The sequence below is a fragment of the Garra rufa genome, chromosome 20 (genome assembly GCF_049309525.1).
Source record: "Garra rufa chromosome 20, GarRuf1.0, whole genome shotgun sequence".
NCBI lineage: Eukaryota > Metazoa > Chordata > Actinopteri > Cypriniformes > Cyprinidae > Garra > Garra rufa.
Genome location: NC_133380.1, coordinates 38970944 through 38994032, shown reverse-complemented (window position 1 = coordinate 38994032; position 23089 = coordinate 38970944). Strand labels below are relative to the sequence as shown.

General features: G+C 37.5%; 2 protein-coding genes across 2 annotated transcripts; one reads left to right on the top strand and one right to left on the bottom strand.

Moving 5' to 3' along the window:
• Positions 1–7: 7 nt before the first annotated feature.
• Positions 8–14734, bottom strand: LOC141294219 (tetraspanin-33). Its single transcript, XM_073826301.1, has 8 exons — positions 14593–14734; positions 13297–13354; positions 12796–12920; positions 12622–12696; positions 12433–12528; positions 9077–9205; positions 8386–8547; positions 8–355 (listed from the first exon to the last, which is right to left on the bottom strand). Exons 1-8 carry the CDS (start codon positions 14662–14664, stop codon positions 245–247), a joined length of 828 nt encoding a protein of 275 aa, XP_073682402.1. The 5' UTR covers positions 14665–14734; the 3' UTR covers positions 8–244.
• A 1928-nt stretch (positions 14735–16662) lies between these two features.
• reep6 (receptor accessory protein 6) lies at positions 16663–22673 on the top strand. The gene is made up of 7 exons (XM_073826073.1): positions 16663–16884; positions 17816–17909; positions 18030–18168; positions 20297–20465; positions 21900–21976; positions 22098–22121; positions 22199–22673. The coding sequence occupies exons 1-6, from the start codon at positions 16758–16760 to the stop codon at positions 22116–22118; spliced, it is 627 nt and encodes a 208-aa protein (XP_073682174.1). The 5' UTR covers positions 16663–16757; the 3' UTR covers positions 22119–22121; positions 22199–22673.
• Positions 22674–23089: the final 416 nt, after the last annotated feature.

Below are 23089 nucleotides of genomic sequence, written 5' to 3'. Positions count from 1 at the left end.
GTTAAAACAGTGTGTAAAATATATTTTATTAACATTACAGACATGAACAAAGACAGGCATTGGGAAAATATAGTTTTTTATGTTAGTACTGAATTTAATCACAGCTTTTGGCTTAGTAACTCACAGTATAATAAAAAATAATAATCACATTCTTTGCATCTAATTTGCAACATGTTATGACTTGGAATTTTATGTGCAATGCATCATTAAATTCCAATGGTGAGAGGTGAGCGTATAAAACCAGTCAAGACTTCCTGTTGCAGCAAAGGTTTTTGGTCTTGTTACGTTTCCTCTTCTTCTGCTGAACGCTTCGGATTTGAGAGAGCTGTACTGAAGCCAGTGACATCATGCATATCTGAAGAACACACAAATCAAATTTAATGTATCCTACATATCACTTATAAGCTATAAGACAGAGATAATATTGCATGTGGCTCAGTGTGGGTTTTTCTGTGATGTATGCACTTTGGGTTGCTGCTCATATATAATTAATTGTAATGAGTTTGAGAATCAGTCCTGTATAAAAAATTGCTTTGTACCATAAATGAGATTTGTTCAAAATGTAACATTAAAACACCCAAAAGACTGCTAGTTAAAAATAGTTATATTTTGCATTTCACTATAAAAATAACAATTGAGTAGAAACCTTTACACAAATTTGCTGTATTTGTATACAAAACCTGAGAAATCTGAGAATGTCCTAAGAAACATTAATACATGCATGTAAGTTTTGACTTTTTGTACTGAGAAGTTTGCATGGTCATAGAGTTTCTTTTTAAATATTTCTATATTTTATTTAGGATTATAATTTGTCCCCCTAAATCCTAAAACTGCCTATCTCAAGGTTAAAAATAAAATTAAAAATAAGACATTTTTAATAGGCCCCACTATACTAAAATGTCTTTAATGTGTCTAGAAGGGGAAAAAATTAACTATATCTATACAATCTATATTAAAAGTTGATTAATACAGTTGTTAATCATTAAATATCTAAATTATTTAATATGATTTTTTCTCCCATATGACATTTCTGTCTAATATATTTAGAAAATTATTGATTAGCTATAACTTAACAATTCAGTCAGTTTAAGAAAAACAAAACAAAATATACAATACGGTGACACATTGCTGCCACATACATATTATTTCCACTCAGCTGAGATCTTTTCTCGTTAAAACTACTTCTTTTCTTGTAATAACGAGATCTTTACTTGTTAAAACGGGATGTTCTCTCATTAAAACAACATAATTATCTTGTTAAAACATCTTTTCTCATAATAATGAAATGTTCTCATTAAAACGACATAATTATCTTGTTAAAACGTCATCTTTTCTCGTAATAACAAAATGTTCTCGTTAAAATGACAGTTATCTCGTTAAAGCAACATCTTTTCTCATAATAACAACATCTTTTCTCGTAATGAGATGTTCTCTCGTTAAAATGACATATTATCTCGTAATAACGAGATGTTTCTTGTTAAAACAACATAATTATCTCGTTAAAACGTCATCTTTTCTCATAAAAACAAGATCTTTTCTTGTTAAAACAACAATTATCTCGTTAAAATGACATCTTTTCTCGTAATAAGATGTTCTCTCATTAAAATGACATAATTATCGTTAAAACGTCATCTTTTCTCGTAATAACAAAATGTTCTCGTTAAAATGACATATCGTTAAAACAACATCTTTTCTCGTAAAAACTACATATTCTCCTGTTAAAACAACATAATTGTCTCGTTAAAGCAACATCTTTTCTCATAATAACGACATCTTTTCTCGTAATGAAATGTTCTCTCGTTAAAACAACATCTTATCTCGTAATAACGAGATGTTTCTTGTTAAAACAACATAACTATCTCGTTAAAACGTCATCTTTTCTCATAAAAACAAGATCTTTTCTTGTTAAAACAACAATTATCTCATTAAAATGACATCTTTTCTCCTAATAAGATGTTCTCTCATTAAAACGACATAATTATCGTTAAAACGTCATCTTTTCTCGTAATAACAAAATGTTCTCGTTAAAATGACATATCGTTAAAACAACATCTTTTCTCGTAAAAACTACATATTCTCCTGTTAAAACAACATAATTGTCTCGTTAAAGCAACATCTTTTCTCATAATAACGACATCTTTTCTCGTAATGAGATGTTCTCTCGTTAAAACAACATAATTATCTCGTTAAAACGTCATTGTCACAGCACAGAGGGAGACAGAGACGGAGGTGAGAGTATAAGATAAAAAGGTAAGTTTATTAACAGGTAGAGAGGATGTGTATATCTTATCTGAAATGTCCACTGAGCACGGAGGTAATATCTCGATCTGGAACCAGGAGAACATAGAGTCCAAACGGGGAGAAAGCCGGGGTGTGATCGGTAGATCAGACAACGAGGAGTGAATCTGTCCGGGTATATGTAGGGGAGCTGATTGGATCCAGGTGAGTAATCAGTAGTCAGGTGATAGTGAACGTGTGTGTGTGTCTTCAGGGGGCGTGGCTGGTGCATCTTGTAGGGGTAGAACTCTGACATTACCCCCTCCTCCAGGGGCGGCTCCCGACGCCCCTCTCCGACGTCGAGGACGACCACGACCGCGAGGGGCAGGACGTTCTGGGTGGCTCTGGTGGAAGTCCGTCAGAAGTTGAGGATCCAGGATATCGTCTCTAGCCACCCATGATCTTTCCTCCGGTCCGTACCCCTCCCAGTCAATGAGATATTCCAGACGGCTGCCCCGACGTCGGGAATCCAGGATCTCCCTCACGGTGTAGATAGAGGGTTGATCCAGGATCTCTGGAGGAGGGGTCTCAGCTTCAGCTCCAGGATCATCTGTGGCAGAGGGAAAGTAGGGTTTGAGTAGTGATACATGAAAGGTGGGATGAATTCGGTACCTGGGTGGGAGCTGAAGCTGATATGTCACTTCGTTGATCTGCCTCAGGACCTCGAATGGACCAATGTAGCGGGGACTCAGCTTTTTGCAGGGTAGTCTTAGCCTGATGTCTCTCGTAGATAACCACACCTTATCTCCAGGTTGGTATAATGGGGTGGGTCTTCTACGAGCATCGGCGAACTCCTTGTGGCGTCGGATGGCCCGTTGAAGGTGTTGATGAGCTGAGTCCCACACTCTCTCGCTCTCTCGGAACCAGTAGTCTACAGCTGGAACATTGGTGGGTTCCTCCGTCCAGGGAAACAGCGGGGGCTGAAAACCGAGTATGCACTGGAAGGGAGTAAGTCCGGTGGTCTCCTGGCGCAGCGAGTTCTGTGCATACTCGGCCCACGGGAGGAACCTGCTCCAGCTGTGTTGGTCCGCGGAGCAGTATGACCGGAGGTAACGTCCAAGCTCTTGGATCTTCCTCTCAGTCTGGCCGTTGGTCTGCGGGTGATATCCTGATGAGAGATTGACAGAAATACCAAGTGCTTTGAAGAATGACTTCCATACATGTGAGATGAATTGTGGACCCCGGTCCGACACAATCTCCTCGGGGAGACCAAAATGACGGAATACGTACTGGAAGAGTAACTCGGCAGTGTTCATAGCCGTAGGTAGGCCTGCCAGGGGGATAAATTTGCAGGCCTTGGAGAAACGGTCAACTACAACCAGCACGCAAGTGTTACCTTCTGACTCTGGGAGGTCCGTCACGAAGTCTACCCCGAGATGGGACCAGGGTCTCTGCGGGATAGGTAGTGGCATCAGCTTTCCTGTGGGTAGATGACGAGGGGTATTAGAGGTGGCACAGACTGAGCAGCTTTGGACGTACCTGATGGTGTCCCGGGTCATACTGGACCACCAGTACCGAGCTTGGATGAGCGAGAGGGTCCGTCTGCTACCTGGGTGTCCAGAGCCCGGAGACTGGTGAACTGTGTCCAGAAGGTGTTGACGCTGGGAGCTGGGTACGAAGATTTTACCTTCTGGACATTCCGGCGGAGCAGGCTCTTGGAGAGTGGCTTCGTTGATCCCGGTGTCGATGTCCCACTGGATGGGGCTAACAATGAGTTCTGAGGGAATGATGTCTTCAGGCTCGACCACGGCGTCGTGGGAGAATTGTCGGGAGAGAGCGTCAGCAGGTATGTTCTTGGATCCTGGTCGGTAGGTAATCTTGTACTGGAAACGTGTGAAGAATAATGCCCATCTGGCTTGGCGGGGGTTAAGTCGTTTAGCTTCTCGGAGGTATTGTAGGTTCTTATGATCCGTGATGATGGTAAACGGGTAGTTAGCCCCTTCCAGCCAATGACGCCACTCCTCCAAGGCGAGTTTGATGGCTAGTAACTCGCGGTTGCCTACATCATAATTTTGCTCCGCCGGAGACAGTTTCTTAGAATAGTAGGCACAGGGATGGAGGAGAGTGGACTCACCAGCTGCTTGAGACAGCACTGCTCCGACGCCGGTGGTAGATGCGTCTACCTCGACTACAAATGGGAGATCCGGATTGGGATGGTGCAGGAGAGGAGCAGTGCTGAAAATCTTCTTAAGTCGTTGGAATGCTTCGTGGGCAGAGGAGGTCCAGACCAGATGTTTAGGTCGACCACGTAGGAGGGAGGTCAGAGGGGCAGTGATGAGACTGTAGTCCTTTATGAACCGGCGGTAGAAGTTTGAAAACCCCAGGAAGCGTTGAAGTTCCTTGACTGTACTGGGTTTGGGCCACTGTAGGATGGATTGAACCTTATCCAGGTTCATTTGCACACCCTCGGGGCTGATGTTATAACCCAGGAACTGAATCTTAGTCTGGTGGAACTCACACTTCTCCAGCTTGAGGTATAGCTTATGTTGGCGCAAGACTTGAAGGACCTGACGGACGTGCTGGCGATGTTCGGCCTGGTTCCGGGAATAAATCAAAATATCGTCAATATAGACAACCACGAATTTGTGGAGAAATTCCCGGAACACCTCGTTCATAAACGTTTGGAAGACAGAGGGACTGATGGACAAACCGTAGGGCATAACCGAGTATTCGTAGTGGCCAGCAGGTGTAATGAATGCTGTTTTCCACTCGTCTCCCGCACGAATACGAACGAGGTTGTAAGCACTCCGCAGGTCCAGCTTGGAGAAGATGTGAGCCCCACGGAGTTCCTCGAGGGTGGCAGGAACGAGTGGCAGTGGATAAGGTTGTTGGGTGATGTTGGCATTGAGTTGGCGGTAATCAATGCAGGGACGGAGACCTCCATCCTTCTTACCCACGAAGAAGAAACTTGAAGCAGCTGGTGAGGTGGATGGTCGAATGAATCCTTGCTTCAAAGCTTCCTGGATGTACTCCTCCATCGCCTGGCGCTCCGGGTTGGACAAGGGGTAGATGCGTCCTTTAGGTAGTTGAGCCCCAGGTAGCAGATCGATGGAACAGTCCCATGGCCGATGAGGAGGAAGTTGGGTGGCAGCTTGCTTACTGAAGACGTCCTCGTAATCCTCGTACTCCGCTGGGATCTCCACCTGGGTGTCAGTCTCAGGACTTTCAATCTTGGTTGATGCGATGGTCACAGGATCAGAAACTGGCGAGGGTAAACGTGTAAAGCAGTTCTTCAGACAGTGCTTACTCCATCCGATGATGTCACAAGGATCCCAGCGGAGTTCCGGATGATGACGGTGGAGCCAAGGACGTCCCAGGATGATGTCAACGGTGGAATCCTCCAGTACCAGAAACTTGATTTGCTCCTGATGGAATAGGCCAATTTGCAGAGTGATGTATGGAGATGAATATCGAATCCGCCCACGTCCGAGTGGTTTTCCTTGGATGGTTTTAACAGATAGTTCCGGGTTATGGCGGTGACGTGACAATTGTAACAGATCTATGCATCCTTGGGATATGAAGTTTCCCGAAGAGCCTGAATCAAGGAGAGCAGAAACACAAAGATCTTTTTTAGCAGTACGCAGCGTCACAGGTATTAGGGTGAGATGAGCAGTTTCAATGTCTGACTGAATGGTACTCACCACCGGACGTGGGGGTTTGACAGGACAGGTACGTAGAATATGGCCGGGTTGTCCACAGTATAGGCAGAGTTTTTCCCTGAGGCGGCGTTGGCGTTCGGACCACGTGAGACGAGTGGAATCAAGTTGCATAGGTTCTGGTACTGGGGAGCAAGCTGCCACCGTAGCGGACTGAGGAGCGGTTTCAGTGGGCTGGCAGGCGGCTAGGCGCTGAGATACCTTCGTAGCTCGTAGTAAAAAGGTCTCCAACCCGATGTTGTCATCATAGATGGCCATAGCGGCGCGAATATCTGGGTGGAGACCATGACGATAGGCACCCAGCAGTGAAGTTTCGTTCCAGCCACTAGCCGCCGCCAGCGTCCGGAAATGGAGTGTATATTCGTGGATGGATGAGGAACCTTGTTGCAGTCGGAAGAGCTGATCAGAAGTGGTGAGTACATCTGTGTTGGAACTGAAAACTTCAGCAAAGTGACAGGTAAATTGCTCAAATGACTGAATTAATGTCGTGTTGGCTTGCCATATAGACTTCGCCCATTGTAGAGCTTTTCCAGTGAGGAGAGAAATGAGAAAAGCTACCTTAGATTCATCATTGAGAAATTGTTGTGGTTGCATCCTGATATATAGTTGGACTTGTAGTAGGAAACCGCTACACTCAGCCGCTTCACCGGAGTATGTGTTTGGTAAAGCCATGGGACTTCCTGAGGCAGATGGCGGCGCGGGAGATGGTTGTAGCGCCGCTTTGAAGGCTTTGATGAGTTCGGTGAGTTGATCTGGTGCAGGTGTTTCCTCGTTGTCCATTTTGTTTGTAGGTCTGATCTTCTGTCACAGCACAGAGGGAGACAGAGACGGAGGTGAGAGTATAAGATAAAAAGGTAAGTTTATTAACAGGTAGAGAGGATGTGTATATCTTATCTGAAATGTCCACTGAGCACGGAGGTAATATCTCGATCTGGAACCAGGAGAACATAGAGTCCAAACGGGGAGAAAGCCGGGGTGTGATCGGTAGATCAGACAACGAGGAGTGAATCTGTCCGGGTATATGTAGGGGAGCTGATTGGATCCAGGTGAGTAATCAGTAGTCAGGTGATAGTGAACGTGTGTGTGTGTCTTCAGGGGGCGTGGCTGGTGCATCTTGTAGGGGTAGAACTCTGACAGTCATCTTTTCTCATAAAAACAAGATTTTTTCTTAAAACAACAATTATCTCGTTAAAATTACATATTTTCTCGTAATAAGATGTTCTCTCATTAAAACGACATAATTATCGTTAAAACGTCATCTTTTCTCGTAATAACAAAATGTTCTCGTTAAAATGACATATCGTTAAAACAACATCTTTTCTCGTAAAAACTACATATTCTCCTGTTAAAACAACATAATTGTCTCGTTAAAGCAACATCTTTTCTCATAATAACGACATCTTTTCTCGTAATGAAATGTTCTCTCGTTAAAACAACATCTTATCTCGTAATAACGAGATGTTTCTTGTTAAAACAACATAACTATCTCGTTAAAACGTCATCTTTTCTCATAAAAACAAGATCTTTTCTTGTTAAAACAACAATTATCTCATTAAAATGACATCTTTTCTCCTAATAAGATGTTCTCTCATTAAAACGACATAATTATCGTTAAAACGTCATCTTTTCTCGTAATAACAAAATGTTCTCGTTAAAATGACATATCGTTAAAACAACATCTTTTCTCATAATAACGACATCTTTTCTCGTAATGAGATGTTCTCTCGTTAAAACAACATAATTATCTCGTTAAAACGTCATCTTTTCTCATAAAAACAAGATTTTTTCTTGTTAAAACAACAATTATCTCGTTAAAATTACATATTTTCTCGTAATAAGATGTTCTCTCATTAAAACGACATAATTATCGTTAAAACATCATCTTTTCTCGTAAAAAAGAGATGTTTTCTTGTTAAAACGACATAATTATCTTATTAAAACGACATCTTTTCTCATAATAACGAGCTGTTTTCTCGTTAAAATTACATATTTTTCTCGTAATATCGACTGTCATAAAACAATATGATTTTCCTGTTATAGAAGATATATGGTTACATATGTGAACAAGCTAAGCGATTGTCCGCGCTGCCGTCGCCACAGTCCTGACATAAAGGAGGATCTGCACGCTGCTGAAGTTATAGAAATACCCTTTTTTTCTGTATTTTAATGTAATGGTTTTAAATGTAGCGGCATGTTTATTAGGATTAATGTCCAATCTGTCTACAATAACTGCACTCAGACCCAGAGGATATGACTCATTTAAGATGATCAGATCAAAAGTGTTATTTCGCAATAATCGACTCTGGATCTGAAATACGATCAGAAAGAAATAGGAGAGAAATGACAAACATCAGTGTAATACAATACCATGTTCTATGGATAATAAACTTTCATACATCATTGGAGACCCCACATCTACTCTATCTACTAAAAAAAAAGAGATGTGTCTAACCTCAATGCAAAGTAGGGCGAGGGTCATCCCTCCCACCAGCAGAAGATTCTGTTTTCCCCACCAGACCATCTCATCTAAACATCCAGCGGTGTAGATGAGCCGGCTCACCACGCTTTTCTTCATCTTCTGAGTCTCATAGCCACACATAGAGTTGAACATAGTCTACACATAAATGGATAAACCATCTTAAACTATGTCTAATTTATGAAAAATGATTACAAATTTATGAAAATAAAGGTCCTTCACAATGCCATAGAATAATCTTTTTTGTCTAAATGGTTCCATAAAGGACCTTTAACATCTGAAGAACCTTTTACTTACAGCTACTTACATCTCATTGGTCTTGCTCTACATAACTGTATAATAAATATAACAAGTTTTGATTGGCTGTGGTACTAATAATTAAATATGCAAATACAGGTACAATATAAGATCAATCAAAATTCTGTATGCAATTTTTTTCACATAGCTGTTTGTTTTATTTTTAGTACTGAACATTCTTGCAGTCTAAGTACCTATTTTAAACTACCACCTTATTTTATAAAGTTGAATAAAATTACAAATTACAAAAGCACACCTAAGATTGAAAAAAGAGCATTTACATTAAAGATCATTTACATTAGGTGTGTCAGGATGAATTATCTGCAATGATACTCAAAAGAAGAGTAACATTATTAATATATGATCTGACCTCATTCTTTAGCCGTATGCAGCAGGAGAAGGGCACGCCGTAGGCCTCCAGACTGGGGTTCTGGTCAGATGCATTGAAGTACATGTTTTTAGACCAGTCTAAGTAGGAATCCACCCCACAGCACTTGAACTACAGGATATAGAAAGCTCAACAGTGTAACGCATACTTGCTTAACTGTACACAGTACTATTCAAATATTTGGGGTCAGTAAAAAAAAAAAGAAAATAATACTTCTATTCAGCAAGGATGCATGAATTTAATTGAAAATGACAGTAAAGACAGTAAATGTTACAAAAAAATTGATTTTAAGGGCAGACACTGCAGGCAAAAATGCTGTTTTTCATGCACCTGTCAAGTTTGAGATTTTGGGCTCTTTTGTTTTTCTTCTTTTTGCACAAAGCATTTTTTTTGTGGAAAGAACACATCCAAAAGACATTGTTAAGTGTTTCCTTTATTGCACTTTATCTATTTGTGTCAATAGATTTGAATTACAATACGTATGTTTAAAGGCCCACACTAAGCCATAAATCTCCACTTCAGTCGCACTTACACACACCAAACTTTACATTTTTATTCCTGTCTTTATCCTGAAGGTTTTTACAGAGGGATTTGTTCATTTATAATTTGCTTGATTTTATACAATTTATTCCCCCAAAAATTGTAAAAAAAAAAAAAACAAACGTTTTATCTGAATTATGGGGTGACAAAATAAGATACCCAAAATCCCCTCTATAAAAACATTTGACACTAATATGTCAAAATAAATAAATAAATAAATAAACAAACAAGAACTTCATCAATGTCACAGTTCTGTCAGTCTTGTCATTGGTTTTTCCCATTTGTCTTCCCCCTGTCATTTTGTAATCACTTGGTTTAGTCTTCATTTGTGTAATCACCGTCACCTGTGTTTAATTATCAGTCTGTCTTTGAGTTCAGTTCTTTGTCGGTCCTTTTGTGTAACAGACGTGTGTGAATGTTCCTGCCTTGTTCCTGCCTTGTTCCACTTGGAGATTTATATTAAATATATTGTATTTTGCATATATCGTCTATCGTCTCGTCTACTCCTGCACGCACCCCTGACATAAGGACCGACCTACAACAGTTTACCCGGCACCTCTCCCTGCGTTTATTTTCCGTTTTTTGTATCAGTGTTTTATTTTTTTTTCCCTTATGGATGACACTAATGTTTCCATCATTCTCCTGAAGCAGGGGAAACGCTCTCTCGAGGACCACATCAGAGACTTTCTGTTCCTCGTCCCATCTACTCATTACCCGGACAGCTGCTTGTGCACGTTCTTCCGCAATGGATTACATGAAAACATCAAGACGCAGTTGTCCGGGGAGGGTCCTCGAGAGAGCCTTGCCGGATACATCGAGTGGGTGCTGGCGTCCAGTGGATCTTCCTGGACTGTCGGCGTTGTCACGGAGGACGTCAGCCCCGCTCATGACCCAGAGAGCAGCCAATCATCGCCCCGACACGCAGAGCAGGAACCCGAGCGCACCGCGGATGAGGGACTAGAGCCGCGAGCGACAGAGCCAGAGCCCTCTCCGGCTGACCAGGTGCGTGAGCCGGATTCTACATCTGTGACCGTGGATTGCGACGTGGAGCAAGTGAGGGAAATGGAGAGCCCTGCCCACTGCAACTCCGCTGGGGGTGAGATAGACAACTCTGGGGACCTTATTGACTTCTTTGCCGAAGTTATGGATTATAAATCATTTGACTTAATAGACTTTTTCTCTGAGCCACTGACCTGCCTAAGCTTCCCTCCCACCCGCCCTCGTCTGTCTGAATCTGCCTGGTCCCCGCTGGTTCCGCCCAGCCGTCCTGAGTCCCCGCTGGTTCCGCCCAGCCGCCCAAAGTCTCCCAGGTCATCAGTCAGTCCCCTTGCTCACCCTCAGCCCACCATCTCTGCAGTGGGCTCGCCGCAGGGATGCCAGCTTACATCGGTGGCATGGCTGGAGGATCCCTCAGCTCCGCCTCCAGCCTCACAGCCCAGATCTCCACCTCGGCCCTCCGACCCTGCGGCTCCACCACGGCTCTCGACGCCCTCCTCTCCACCGTCGCCCGTCGGCCCACCAGCTCCACCGGGCTCCATCGTCCTTCCGGCTCCGCCTTGGTCAGTCGTCGACCATCCGCCGCCTCGGGACTCCACTCCTCTGGCTTCGCCTCGTCCCTCTGTCCCTCCGGCTCTGTCAGGCTCCTCCTTCCCGTCAGCATCGCCTTCGTCCTCTGTCGCTCCGGCTCCGCCGCGGACCTCCGGAACTCCGCCTCCGCCTCGGCCGCCAGAGCCTCCTGTTCCGCCTTGGCCCTCCGGATCCGCGGTGTCGCCCTGGATCTTCGGCTCTCCATCTCCGCTTCGGGTTCCTCTGCCAGCTGCTCTGCCTCTGTCGGTCGGCCCCACGGAGTCGGCGGTCCTTCCTCCACCATGGCTCCTCCCTCCGTCGGCTCCTCCGTGGGCCGTCATCCTGGCTGCGATCTGGGTCCTGCTCTCCTGCTTCAGGTCCCTCCTGTGTCTTCCCTGGCTCCTCCCTCCGTCATCGCCCCCATGGACTGTCTTTTGTGTCACCTGGACTTTTGTTCTGGTCCTCCTCCGGGGGTTGCGTCCTCCGCCGGAACCCCCTCCTTCATTGACTCTGGTTTCCTGGTTTTTCCGCCCCTCTCATTTTTTTCTTTTTTCCACGGCGCGAGGACGCGCCTTTCCGGAGGGGGGCGTAATGTCACAGTTCTGTCAGTCTTGTCATTGGTTTTTCCCATTTGTCTTCCCCCTGTCATTTTGTAGTCACTTGGTTTAGTCTTCATTTGTGTAATCACCGTCACCTGTGTTTAATTATCAGTTCCCTTTTATAAGTCTGTCTTTGAGTTCAGTTCTTTGTCGGTCCTTTTGTGTAACAGACGTGTGTGAATGTTCCACTTGGAGATTTATATTAAATATATTGTATTTTGCATCTATCGTCTCGTCTACTCCTGCACGCACCCCTGACAATCAAGTGTTTCGATTTTTGTACTAGAAATGTATGCATATTTCATTAAATAATGGCTCATTTGCACATTTAAACCTAACATTTTAGAAAACTTGTAATACAAAAAATGTTTGCAGTTATCAATGTAATCAATCATCTGGGTAAGTAAGGTCATAACTATTAGTTTCTTGAGAGTTAATCAGCATTTTAGAAATCTCTTGTGAAGACACTGAAGACTGAAGTAATGATGCTGAAAATTCAGTTTTGCATTACAGGAATAAATTAAAATGTAAAATATATAAAATATAAAACTGTTATTTTAAACCGTAATAATATTTCACAATATGACTATATTTTTGTATACTGTATCTATAGGTATAATGGTTTTTTTTTACCTTTTTCTGCACAAAATCAATAACATTTTCCAAGTCCTGATCATCACGATAGCGTACAATCGCCTTTATCATCAGCTGCTCTGTCCTCTCTTGAACCTGCCAACAAATATTGAAAGTAATCACTTTAAACATCACATCATTTCTCCAAGACAGGATTTTTGTTCTTGATGTTCTCTGTGAATTATTTACCTTTTCAGAGAACAGAAGGCCCAGCACAGCGGCCGTTATTTGCAGAAGCAGAATGATCAACAAAACTCCTACAAACTGGACAGAAATGATTTCTTTGTAAATAGGTGATAAAAAGAAATAAATCTTACATATTATTAAAAACCATATCACAGCGTAAGGGAGAGTATATCAGACCATGTTGAGCAGCAAGGAGATGTTGCGTAGAGCTCCAAAACAGCCCAAAAATGTGATGGTGAACATGAGAGAACCCACAATGATCAACAGCAGCGCTGGATCTGCCATCAGTGTGTCCACTACATCTGTAAACCATTAATGAATTAAATATAGAGTAACACAAAATGTAAACGAACAAGGGTATAGTTGACATAACCCCATTAAGTTTTTTGATTACAAGCTCAATTCAATACGTTAGGTGCTATACATTAACTGGCACCATTTCACAATTGTCAATTTGTGTCAAGTTTTGGCTTTTTATTATTTTATTAAAAATGTCTCTGCAGTGTGACATATTACTTAGAAATGATCAAATATATGGATTGCTGGCAATTCATTTGAACATGTAACCTGAAATACGGAACTAGTAAGCATACAACTTTATAATGTAATATGCATACATAATTTAAGCTTCTTTCATAAGAAGAGATAAATGAATATGATAAATGCTTTTTTTAATACCTGACTCTTTGGCAATTTTGGCATAGACTCCAACAGCAATTAGAACAGCACTGAACACCTTCAACATAACAACACTCATTTGTCTAAATTCCATTGAAATTTGAAAAACATTGAAAAACAACATACACAACATAAAAATCAAATATCATTTACTATGCATATGTTTTGCATGTAAACAGGGTGAATTCAGGTAAAGTGGGCCACTTTTCATTAAGCTTATAATTTAGATATTTTCTCTTCTTTGTTACCTTTGTTCATTTTCAAGTCCAGCTATAATATTTTCTCAGTTCATGTGTTGTTTGGAAGGTACATACTAATAAACATTTTAAGATCATGCACAGATAAATGTCTTTTCAGCTGAAGTGTGCCATTTTTGATTAATGTTACATTAAATGTATGTATGTATAACACATATTATAAAAACAAACATATTTACCAAAAACATATCCATAAGTTCACTCAATTCATGCATTCAGTTCAAAACAACTGACAGCATTAAGTTTGATCAAATCTAACACAATTTTGATGAAAATCAAAAAAGATATTAAAAATATGACTATAACACATGCAACAACAAATATGCTTTAAAAAACGTTAAATTAAATTTAATTGTGACCATATTTTGAAGCTTCATACTACATTTTGCTCCTGTCAACGCCCTTTTTAACTTCAGGCTTCACCCTTTCTTTCTGTTTCCATTTCTTCCATATGTGACTACACACTCATTTTTGTTTTCTAAAAAGTCACTTATATATGTAAGTTTTGAAAAATAACCAGTGAATGTCAGTTTAATTTCATTAATGTATTAGTAGAACTTATTTAATGAGTAGAATCAGTAGAATCAGTGAAGGTTGAAAGTGGCCAACTTTACTTTTTTTTTGTTAAATCCATGTTAACTGCAGTAACAAATAATACAAGTAATGCCACATTAATATGTGTTTACATTTAGAGAACAACCTTATGAGTTAAAAAAGGAAAATCTGCCAATATTGCCTTTCATGATGATTGAGACCTCCTTAGAAGTAGCCACAAGCACCAATGCAATAGTTAAATCAGCCAATGCAATTTTATTGTTTATAAAAATAGTGTCCATTTAATTTAAAACCATTTGAATCATTTAAACACATTGAGCACAATACAATCAAGCTTAAACGACCCATTACCTGATGGCCCCCTTTACCTGAACTCACCCTGCATTACATAAGAAAAACATATATTTCCGCATATAAATAACAGTCGTGTCATCACTGCTCTATAAATCAGCAAACATACATTGATTACAAGGCATGCTCTTACCCAGAAGATGTAGCAAAACACAAATAGCGTGTATTTTATGGCTCTGAATGATTTCTTTCTCCTGGTTTTCATGTTGTCTCTGTGTCATTAAAAAGCAAAGACAACTTTCTTTCTTCCGAGGTAACGTGACATTAGTGCTTGAAGTTATTCCCCCCAGTTTCGCCATAACGACATGTAAGCGCTTGCCTGCTCAGGGTACTCACATACTTGTCTGTGTCTATGCATTTCCAGCTTTCAGACAGGTTCCTGTGTTGCAGAAATAACAAGAATGGCATAATGCCAGGTGAGCAGACATTTGCACTGATTACTGCAATCAAGAAGGATGTTTCTAGACGAGTAAAAATTATTTTCTTGTTTTTTTTTTTCTGAAAACGAGAAAATAATGTTTGCTTGTCCAGAAACATCCTTCTTGATTTAAGAATTTGTAGATACTTTGGCAAGAAACAAGACAAAAAATCTAAGTAAGAAAAACATTTTTGCAATGGGCAGTAAATTATAAAAAAAAACTAAAAACTATAGTTTCAAATGATTTATGTGAATGATAAGATTAGCTTAGTTTAGTCTATAACATTATTTAAACATATTTTTATCATTTCATGGTTTATATTTCTTGTGGAAGTTGATTACTTTGCACTGAGGACATGGGAAAAATTGAATGCCTAAATCAATAAAAAGAAGTGTAAAATACAAAATAGTATTTTTAATGTCTATTATCTCTGTTTAAGTGATAAATAAGACCTAAATATATAATTTAAGCCATTTCTTATAAATATGTGACTCATGGAGAAAATGTAAGTAAAGACAGAAAAGTCACTGTATAACAGAAATGACCCAAAAAGAAGTTTATTCAAATTTGCTATTAGTATACTTCTTTTAAACTAAAAAATAGGAAAGTATACTTATAGTCTACTTTTATGTACTTCTCGGAAATGTGCTTTATATACTTCTCAGAAATATAATACTATACTGTTAAAATGACATTTAAGTATACTTGACTTATACTTAGAAAAAGTCTAAGTATATTTGAGCTATACTTGTGCTCTGAGAATTTGTGTTTTCAGTGTTATACGCTAAGGGCGCAATTGCACATCTTCTGTCAAACACAAGTAAAGAAGAAACTGAAACAGATGCTTCCACATGTAATCTAACACAATCGTCAGACATAAAACAGCATCAAAACCATAGATTTGTAAAACTGTGTAATGTTATGGAATAAAATGTCGACCCATGAAGAGGTAATAAAGACTGTCAAGTTTTTCAAGGGTGTTGATTAACTCCATCCATGTTTTGATTATCATCAATAGTCTTTTTTTAGCTTTTTGTTCAAAATGTTAATTTATTTTATTTATGAACTTACTCACATTCAAGTGTTTATAAAAAAATGCATGAAGCTAGAATAAAATGTTTTTGTTTACAAGCAGATACCCTGTTCTTTCTTTTTGTTTTGTATGTTCAGATATTCATTTACCAAAATATATACAAATTAATACCTAAATACGGGACTCAGGAGTATACTGAAAGTATGATGTAAAGTTCACTTAAAGAAAACGTACTACTACTTCTTAGACTATATTTAAAAAGTGTACTAAAATGCATAAAAAGTATTTAATTAGTAAACTAGTATACCTATGTTCACTTTTACATTGATGTAAACTAGTTGTTTACTCAAATATTACTACTGTTATACTTAAAGTATACTTAAAAGTATACTTTTATATACTCGAAAGTTTAGTCCCAAGGAGTACTGAAATAGTACACTTAAAAGTATGCTACTAGTACACTGATATTTGTATACTTACTACATAAAGTATACTACTTCTATACTTCTTTTTGGTAAGGGGACACAACAGGTAATAATTAAAGTGAACTAAAGTAGTTCAATTTAAAATGTATATAGATTAAAACAGATAATGTATTTACCTTATCTTTTGCACACGTTTTAACATCTTCAATGAAGTAGGCCTATCTATCACAAGTAATTGGTGTCGCTGCTGTCAGTCTGGAGTCTTGATCCTCCCACAGACGCGTCACTAGTCTGACAGCCAGACAGTAAGCGGATTGAGTCTGTTTAGTCAGCGAAACTATCCCAGAGAAGACACTATTCATGTTATCATTCATACACTCGTGATTAACCGCATAACGTTACACTTTTGTTGTAAGCCACGATGTTTGCCATGTTTACAAAGATAAAGGACCGCGTCGAGGCTTTTTTAAACGAGAAGAATATAATCACTGACTGTCTCAATAAAATAGAAGAAAAAACAGGCATCAAGAAACGTTATTTAGCGCTCGGTAAGTCTTCATTTTATGTAAAGTCTGTTTCAAGCTTTTTGCAAATAAAAATGATCCGTACTCATGCACTTATCCGTAATATTGATGTAACAGGTGCTCAAAGCTGCGTTGATTGACAGTATTATTGTTTTGTATCAATAACAAAATTAAGTGTTTTACAAATTTGTTCATAGTTTTGGAAAGATTTAAGCTTAATATTTCACATACCTGTGAATTCTGTGGTCAAGAAAAAGACCATTTTGCATCTTTTTTTTCCCATTGTATTTGCTCAAGATTATTTTGGAAAGATATTGAATTCTATATTAGCAGAAAAATGGAATGTATGATAGAAATTTGTATATTTGATGTGCTTTTTTATACAGAAAATGAAAGATTGGATTGTAAAGAACAACATATTATACATTTGTTTATTTTATTAGGAAAATTCCATATACATAAAAAACATTTTTTAAAACATTTCTCATTTTATAAATGCCTTTAAATTGTTTGTACATCTCTTGGAACAAACAAATAAGCACTGAAAACATGTAATGCTCTAAAAACATTGAAATTTATGTAATTTCTTACATAAAATTTTGTTTCTTCTTTTTCTCTGGCAGCTAATGTTAATTTGATATGAATATGTAATACCTCTTGTTCTTGTGGCATTGAATTAATAAAAAAAAAACAGTGTTATTGGTATGAAAAATGAAAAATATCATTGCATCATTACTATAGATAAATGAATTACTTTTCATGAAAAGAACATAAAATAAATAAAATAAATGTGAAATAGATGAAATATAAGAAGAATCATTTTCTGAATAATTAAGTTCCTCAAAGGGAGATTTTGCCTGACATTCTGTGACGTAACTAACTGCACCAACCCTTGACTTCGCCTTTATCCCTCAACATCTAAATCTATATTAAAAAGATTTTTTTCTTTCAACAGGTGCTGCTGGTGTGACTGGAGCGTATTTATTATTTGGATACGGTGCTTCTCTGCTCTGTAATCTGATTGGTTTTGTTTATCCGGCATATTACTCGTGAGTTATCTTATTTTAAGGTTTTTCACAATTAGTAGCTGTCCCAACCTACACTGAGTCTTTTTTATATTGTGTGTTTTTAATTTTTAATTTATGTTTTGTTCTGTTCACGTTTTTTAGCATCAAAGCCATAGAAAGTCCTGATAAGGAGGATGACACACAATGGCTGACATACTGGGTAATCTACGGCTTCTTCGGCTTGGGTGAATTCTTCTCTGACATTTTTCTCCACTGGTTTCCTTTTTACTACGTATGTAAGGTAGGTAGAACAGTACCAGATGCTTTCTCTGACTAATATCTGATTATTAACAGCTTCTTTTGGTTAATTCACACAACGATTTTGTCTTCCATTGTCATGTTTCATTTAAGAGGAGAGGTTAAATGTGACCCTGGACCACAAAACCAGTCTTAAGTCGCTGGGGTATATTTGTAGCAATAGCCAAAAATACATTGTGTGGGTCAAAATTATTGATTTTTCTTTTATACCAAAAATCATTAGGAAATTAAGTAAAGATCATGTTCCATGAAGACTTTTTGTAAAATTCCTACTATAAATATATAAAAATGTAATTTTTGAATAGTAATATGCATTGTTAAGAACTTAATTTGGACAACTTTAAAGGTGATTTTGTCAGTATTTTGATTTTTTTGCATGTTGTTTCATTATGTTTCATTTTTATTTCATCTTATTTTATTGTAATTATCTGTAAAAATACATAATTGAAAATGACACAATATCACTTATTTTTGTTTGTTCAAAATTAACACGATTTAAATTGGTAAAATTTAAAAGTACGTTATGAAACTGTTTTTCATACTGTGTTTTTCTTTACCCTAAATCACATTTTTGAGCTCTTGTTACTTCACAGGTGTGGCTACTAATGTATGCAGGAAAGTAGCTTGAAGCTACAATTTGAACTGGAAAGAGGTAGTTTGACAAAAAGGGAATGGCGATACCACTTATTTTGTTTTTGATAAAATACAGATACTTTTAAGGCCAGTATTATTGATATGGATACCGATATTTCTAAACTTAAACAAATTATTACATTAAAAAAATTAATTAGAGTAAAATATGTAATTATACCCTCTTAACTTTATATTTGAAATGCATTTTAACATTTCATATGCCTTAATTGCAACTTATTCAATTATATTTTTTACACAGTTAAATATGTTTACTGTAGTGGTAACTACTAAACCTATAATTGAAAATATTCCGTTTTAAGGGGCTACGCTGTTGCACAACATTTTTATTTGGACAGCGTATGATTTATATTAACATTACTACAAAACATGATCAGTGAACTTTAAATGTTAATTTATATAAATGTAATTGCACAAATTATGTAGGCTACCTGTTTGAATGCACTGCCTGAAGTGAGTGAATGCTCTCTGTGATTGGTTCTGTCTTGCAACATTTGCATGCATTCAGATGAGCAGTAGTTATATCCTGCACAGTTAATCCCTAACATAGGATATATGTCCAATTGAATGCATATTCTACACCTTATTTTTTGTTAAATAAGCAAAATCACTGGTAAATAAAACACACTTTATCGATATTTTTCACTTGAATATCGATACTTTCAATACTCGCATCAGTATCTATGTAACGAAACTTTAGGGATCGATATGCCCATCCCTAACTTAGTTCACAAAACAATGTTTAGGGTTGTTAGTGGCATTCACACTGATAAAGTCATAAAAAACTGATAAAGCAAACATTACGTAGTAACATAGTGTAGCTTTAGGGTCAATGAACCAGTCTAGATTGAGTCTTCCTGCATATGTGACCCTGGACCACAAAACCAGTCTTAAGTCGCTGGGGTATATTTGTAGCAATAGCCAAAAATACATTGTATGGGTCAAAATTATTGATTTTTCTTTTATGCCAAAAATCATTAGGAAATTAAGTAAAGATCATGTTCCATGAAGATTTTTTGAAAAATTCCTACTGTAAACATATCAAAATGTAATTTTTGATTAGTAATATGCATTGTTAAGAACCTAATTTGGACAACTTTAAAGGTGATTTTCTCAGTATTTTGATTTTTTTGCACCCTCAGATTCCAGATTTCAAATAGACGTATCTCGGCCAAATATTGTCCTATCCTAACAAACCATATATCAATAGAAAGCTTATTTATTGAGCTTTCATATGATGTATACATCTCAGTTTTGTAAAATTTAACCTTATGACTGGTTTTGTGGTCCAGGGTCACATATAACAGTCTATGATTAGGTTTTCTAGATAAGGTTTGACAAACTACTTTCTTAACTCTCTGCCGCTTTAGGTCTCTTAACTTTGGTAGTGTTATTAATGCACATTCTCACACTGGATGACCTCGTCCATTCACTCTCTTGCTCTTTTTGCCGGTGTTTAGTGCTTGTTCCTGTTGTGGTGCATGGCTCCAGTCTCCTGGAATGGTTCTCAGATTCTGTACAGGCTTGTGGTGCGGCCACTTTTCCTGAAGCATGAAGCCAGAGTAGATGAGATGGTCAACGATATAGGCGGCAAGGCCATGTCAGCAGCCGAGAACGTCACGAGAGAGGGTATGCAAGAGCTGTTACATTTTTGATGCAGTCTTTTCCAGCATTTTTAAATCTGAGAAAGACATCTAAGATTCTATTTGCACACCTGATAATCAAATAAATAAATAGTTAGAAAAATCTGAACATACAATGTTAAGATGGAGAATTTTGAATAGATATTGTCCATGTGCATTTTCAGATCACACCTACTGAAAACTCAAGTCACACATGCAATAAGCAAAAATGATAAACATTACATTTATTAAAATATAAAATATAAATTGAAATAAAATGCACAGCTTTTTATGCCACTGTTCAGCTGTAATTGGCCTGCATTGTATTTCATAACATAACACACGGTTTAATGCTGTTCAGTGCGGTCACAGAGAAGGTTACATTCCAAATATAGGATTCAGACAGATCAATCCATCACCCAGACTCACTTAACCCTTGTGCGTCAAAAAAAGAAAAGTTACACATAGGTGCAAAATGGAAAAAAATGTATCTTTTTAATGTTATAAAAATATGTTTTATTAATATTTTTTTCCACTTTCACTGATGTCGATTTTTTTAACCAGCATCTGTTCTATCCATAGATACCAAACATTCATTAATTTTCAAAATTGTAACCCTTTAAATGCTGGTTTGTTTGCATAATGCCACAGGTGTTTTTTATTGAAAAATATTAAATAGTAGTTAATTTCTATATACTAAATGCTAAGCTGATTTTTTTTTTTAACTTATTAGATTCTTGGGTGTGTCAGTGAAGAACAACAACATTACTTTTGAGGCATTTATATGTTTTATGTAGTGTTAGATTTAAAAAAGAGAGAAATTATATGCCAAATTTGAAAAAATAAATAAATAAATGCACAAGCTAGTAAAAAATGGTAAAAATGTAAAATTTGAAGCCTTGCCGATAGAATGAATATCTATTAGCAAATATTGCATCATTTTATAGTCAAATGGCCCTGGGTTAAAACATTGCAGTTTTAATGGGTTTCAATGTGGACATTTTTGTCCTTAAGTTCCTGAGTATTTTTTGTACAGAGGGTAAAATTTATTTTTTTGAAGGAAATGAGGGTGAAATATTAAAATTTCAATAAAAATAAACACCTGAGCCAAAATGTATGCAGTTAGCATTAACACAGGCAAACTTATAACAAAAAACAAAACTGAAATGGACAAAAATATCCATACGGTCGCACAAGGGTTAATACATTAAGTAATATGCTATAATATTTCTTTTTAGAATAATTAACAAGCATTTCATTTTATTAAGTAAAAGAGAAGTTTAAAAAGATAAAACACAGTTCCAATTTCAAGGTAAAATAAGGTCATTTTGATGAGTTTTTTATTGATGTCAGCTCATTATTTGTATATGCATGAATGTAAATGTTCAGTTTTTTATCAGATTTGTTATCATCTGTTTAAGTTGTTAACTCTCTGTTGCAGTTCTTCACACTCTGGTGAGAAACCGGACTATTGGTCCAGCTGACCCTGACGCCAGAAGACTGCCTAGTTCTGCTCCTGTATGTCATCATATTTCTAACAAAACTAGATTTGACAATTCATTTGTTCTTCCATTCTTTGATTTTCTTCACATTAATCTATATCTCTTTGCTGTCTTTCCTTACATGCATCTGTCTGTAGACTGAACCATCGGTTGATTAAACAGTAAGTTTACATTGTGTATTTGTGTGAGTTGGAATATATATATATATATACATTTTTATTTTTATTTTTGCATAAAGAATTACAGATGGGTAAAGTGATCAGAGGAGACAAATCTCATGACACCAACATGCAAGAGATGCAGCATCACGTTGAAGACATGACGGCAGTGTCATATGGTCTCATTGTAAAGAGTGAGTGAATCAATGCCTGATTTTCAGACAGCCACTGTCAGGAGTGGAGTTTTGGATTTTGTAGTTTAATATTCTGCTGTAATTATTTATATTTAAAAAATGTTCATAAAGTGTAAATGTCCTGAACACATTCGTTTTTGTCTTTAATTCTGTGCTCACAGTTCATATAAATTTGTCCAGATTGTCTTCAGCATTTTAACATGGCTAAACAGAAACGTACTGTAGGAAATTCAACAGACAGCATTATTTTTTGTAGTAATATATGTTGTATTCATTGCATCTGTCAGGGATTTTGTATTATTATTATTATTATTATTATGAAAAAAAATGTAAGTCTTTAAAATTCCAATAAATTTTTGTATTCAACATTTGAAAATGCATTGTTTTTTTAATGCACCACTGACCTCATCAGCCTAAATGGTAAAACTGAATGAAATATGTGTGAAATGTGAAATATGTATGAACTCTATAAATGTGCTATAATTATGAAATAATGTGAATTTTCATTGACACAATGCTCAGTTTTTTTATATTTAGATACACATATTTATTCTACAAATAATCAAATGAGATATTGTGAAATTCTGAATTAATTCTTAATTAACTGAAAAAAATGTTTTTTGTTTTTTTTTAGTTAAAAGTTAAATTAAGCTGTACATTTATTAGATGGAAGTGCCCTAGTATGCAGAGTATTATACTGCATGCATTAGGATGTTCATGCAGACAGTCAACTGTATTATATGTAACACCTATGCAGTTTTAGATCCTGTCTAAACT

Coding starts and splice junctions, on each gene's coding strand:
- LOC141294219 (XM_073826301.1), bottom strand. CDS start 14,664: ATGAAAACCAGGAGAAAGAAATCATTCAGAGCCATAAAATACACGCTA. Junction 12,529..12,621: donor GCCTTCTGTTCTCTGAAAAG/GTAAATAATTCA, acceptor ATTTGTTGGCAG/GTTCAAGAGAGGACAGAGCA. Junction 8,548..9,076: donor GCATACGGCTAAAGAATGAG/GTCAGATCATAT, acceptor ATTTATGTGTAG/ACTATGTTCAACTCTATGTG.
- reep6 (XM_073826073.1), top strand. CDS start 16,758: ATGTTTGCCATGTTTACAAAGATAAAGGACCGCGTCGAGGCTTTTTTA. Junction 17,910..18,029: donor GTTTATCCGGCATATTACTC/GTGAGTTATCTT, acceptor CACGTTTTTTAG/CATCAAAGCCATAGAAAGTC. Junction 21,977..22,097: donor GACTGCCTAGTTCTGCTCCT/GTATGTCATCAT, acceptor ATCTGTCTGTAG/ACTGAACCATCGGTTGATTA.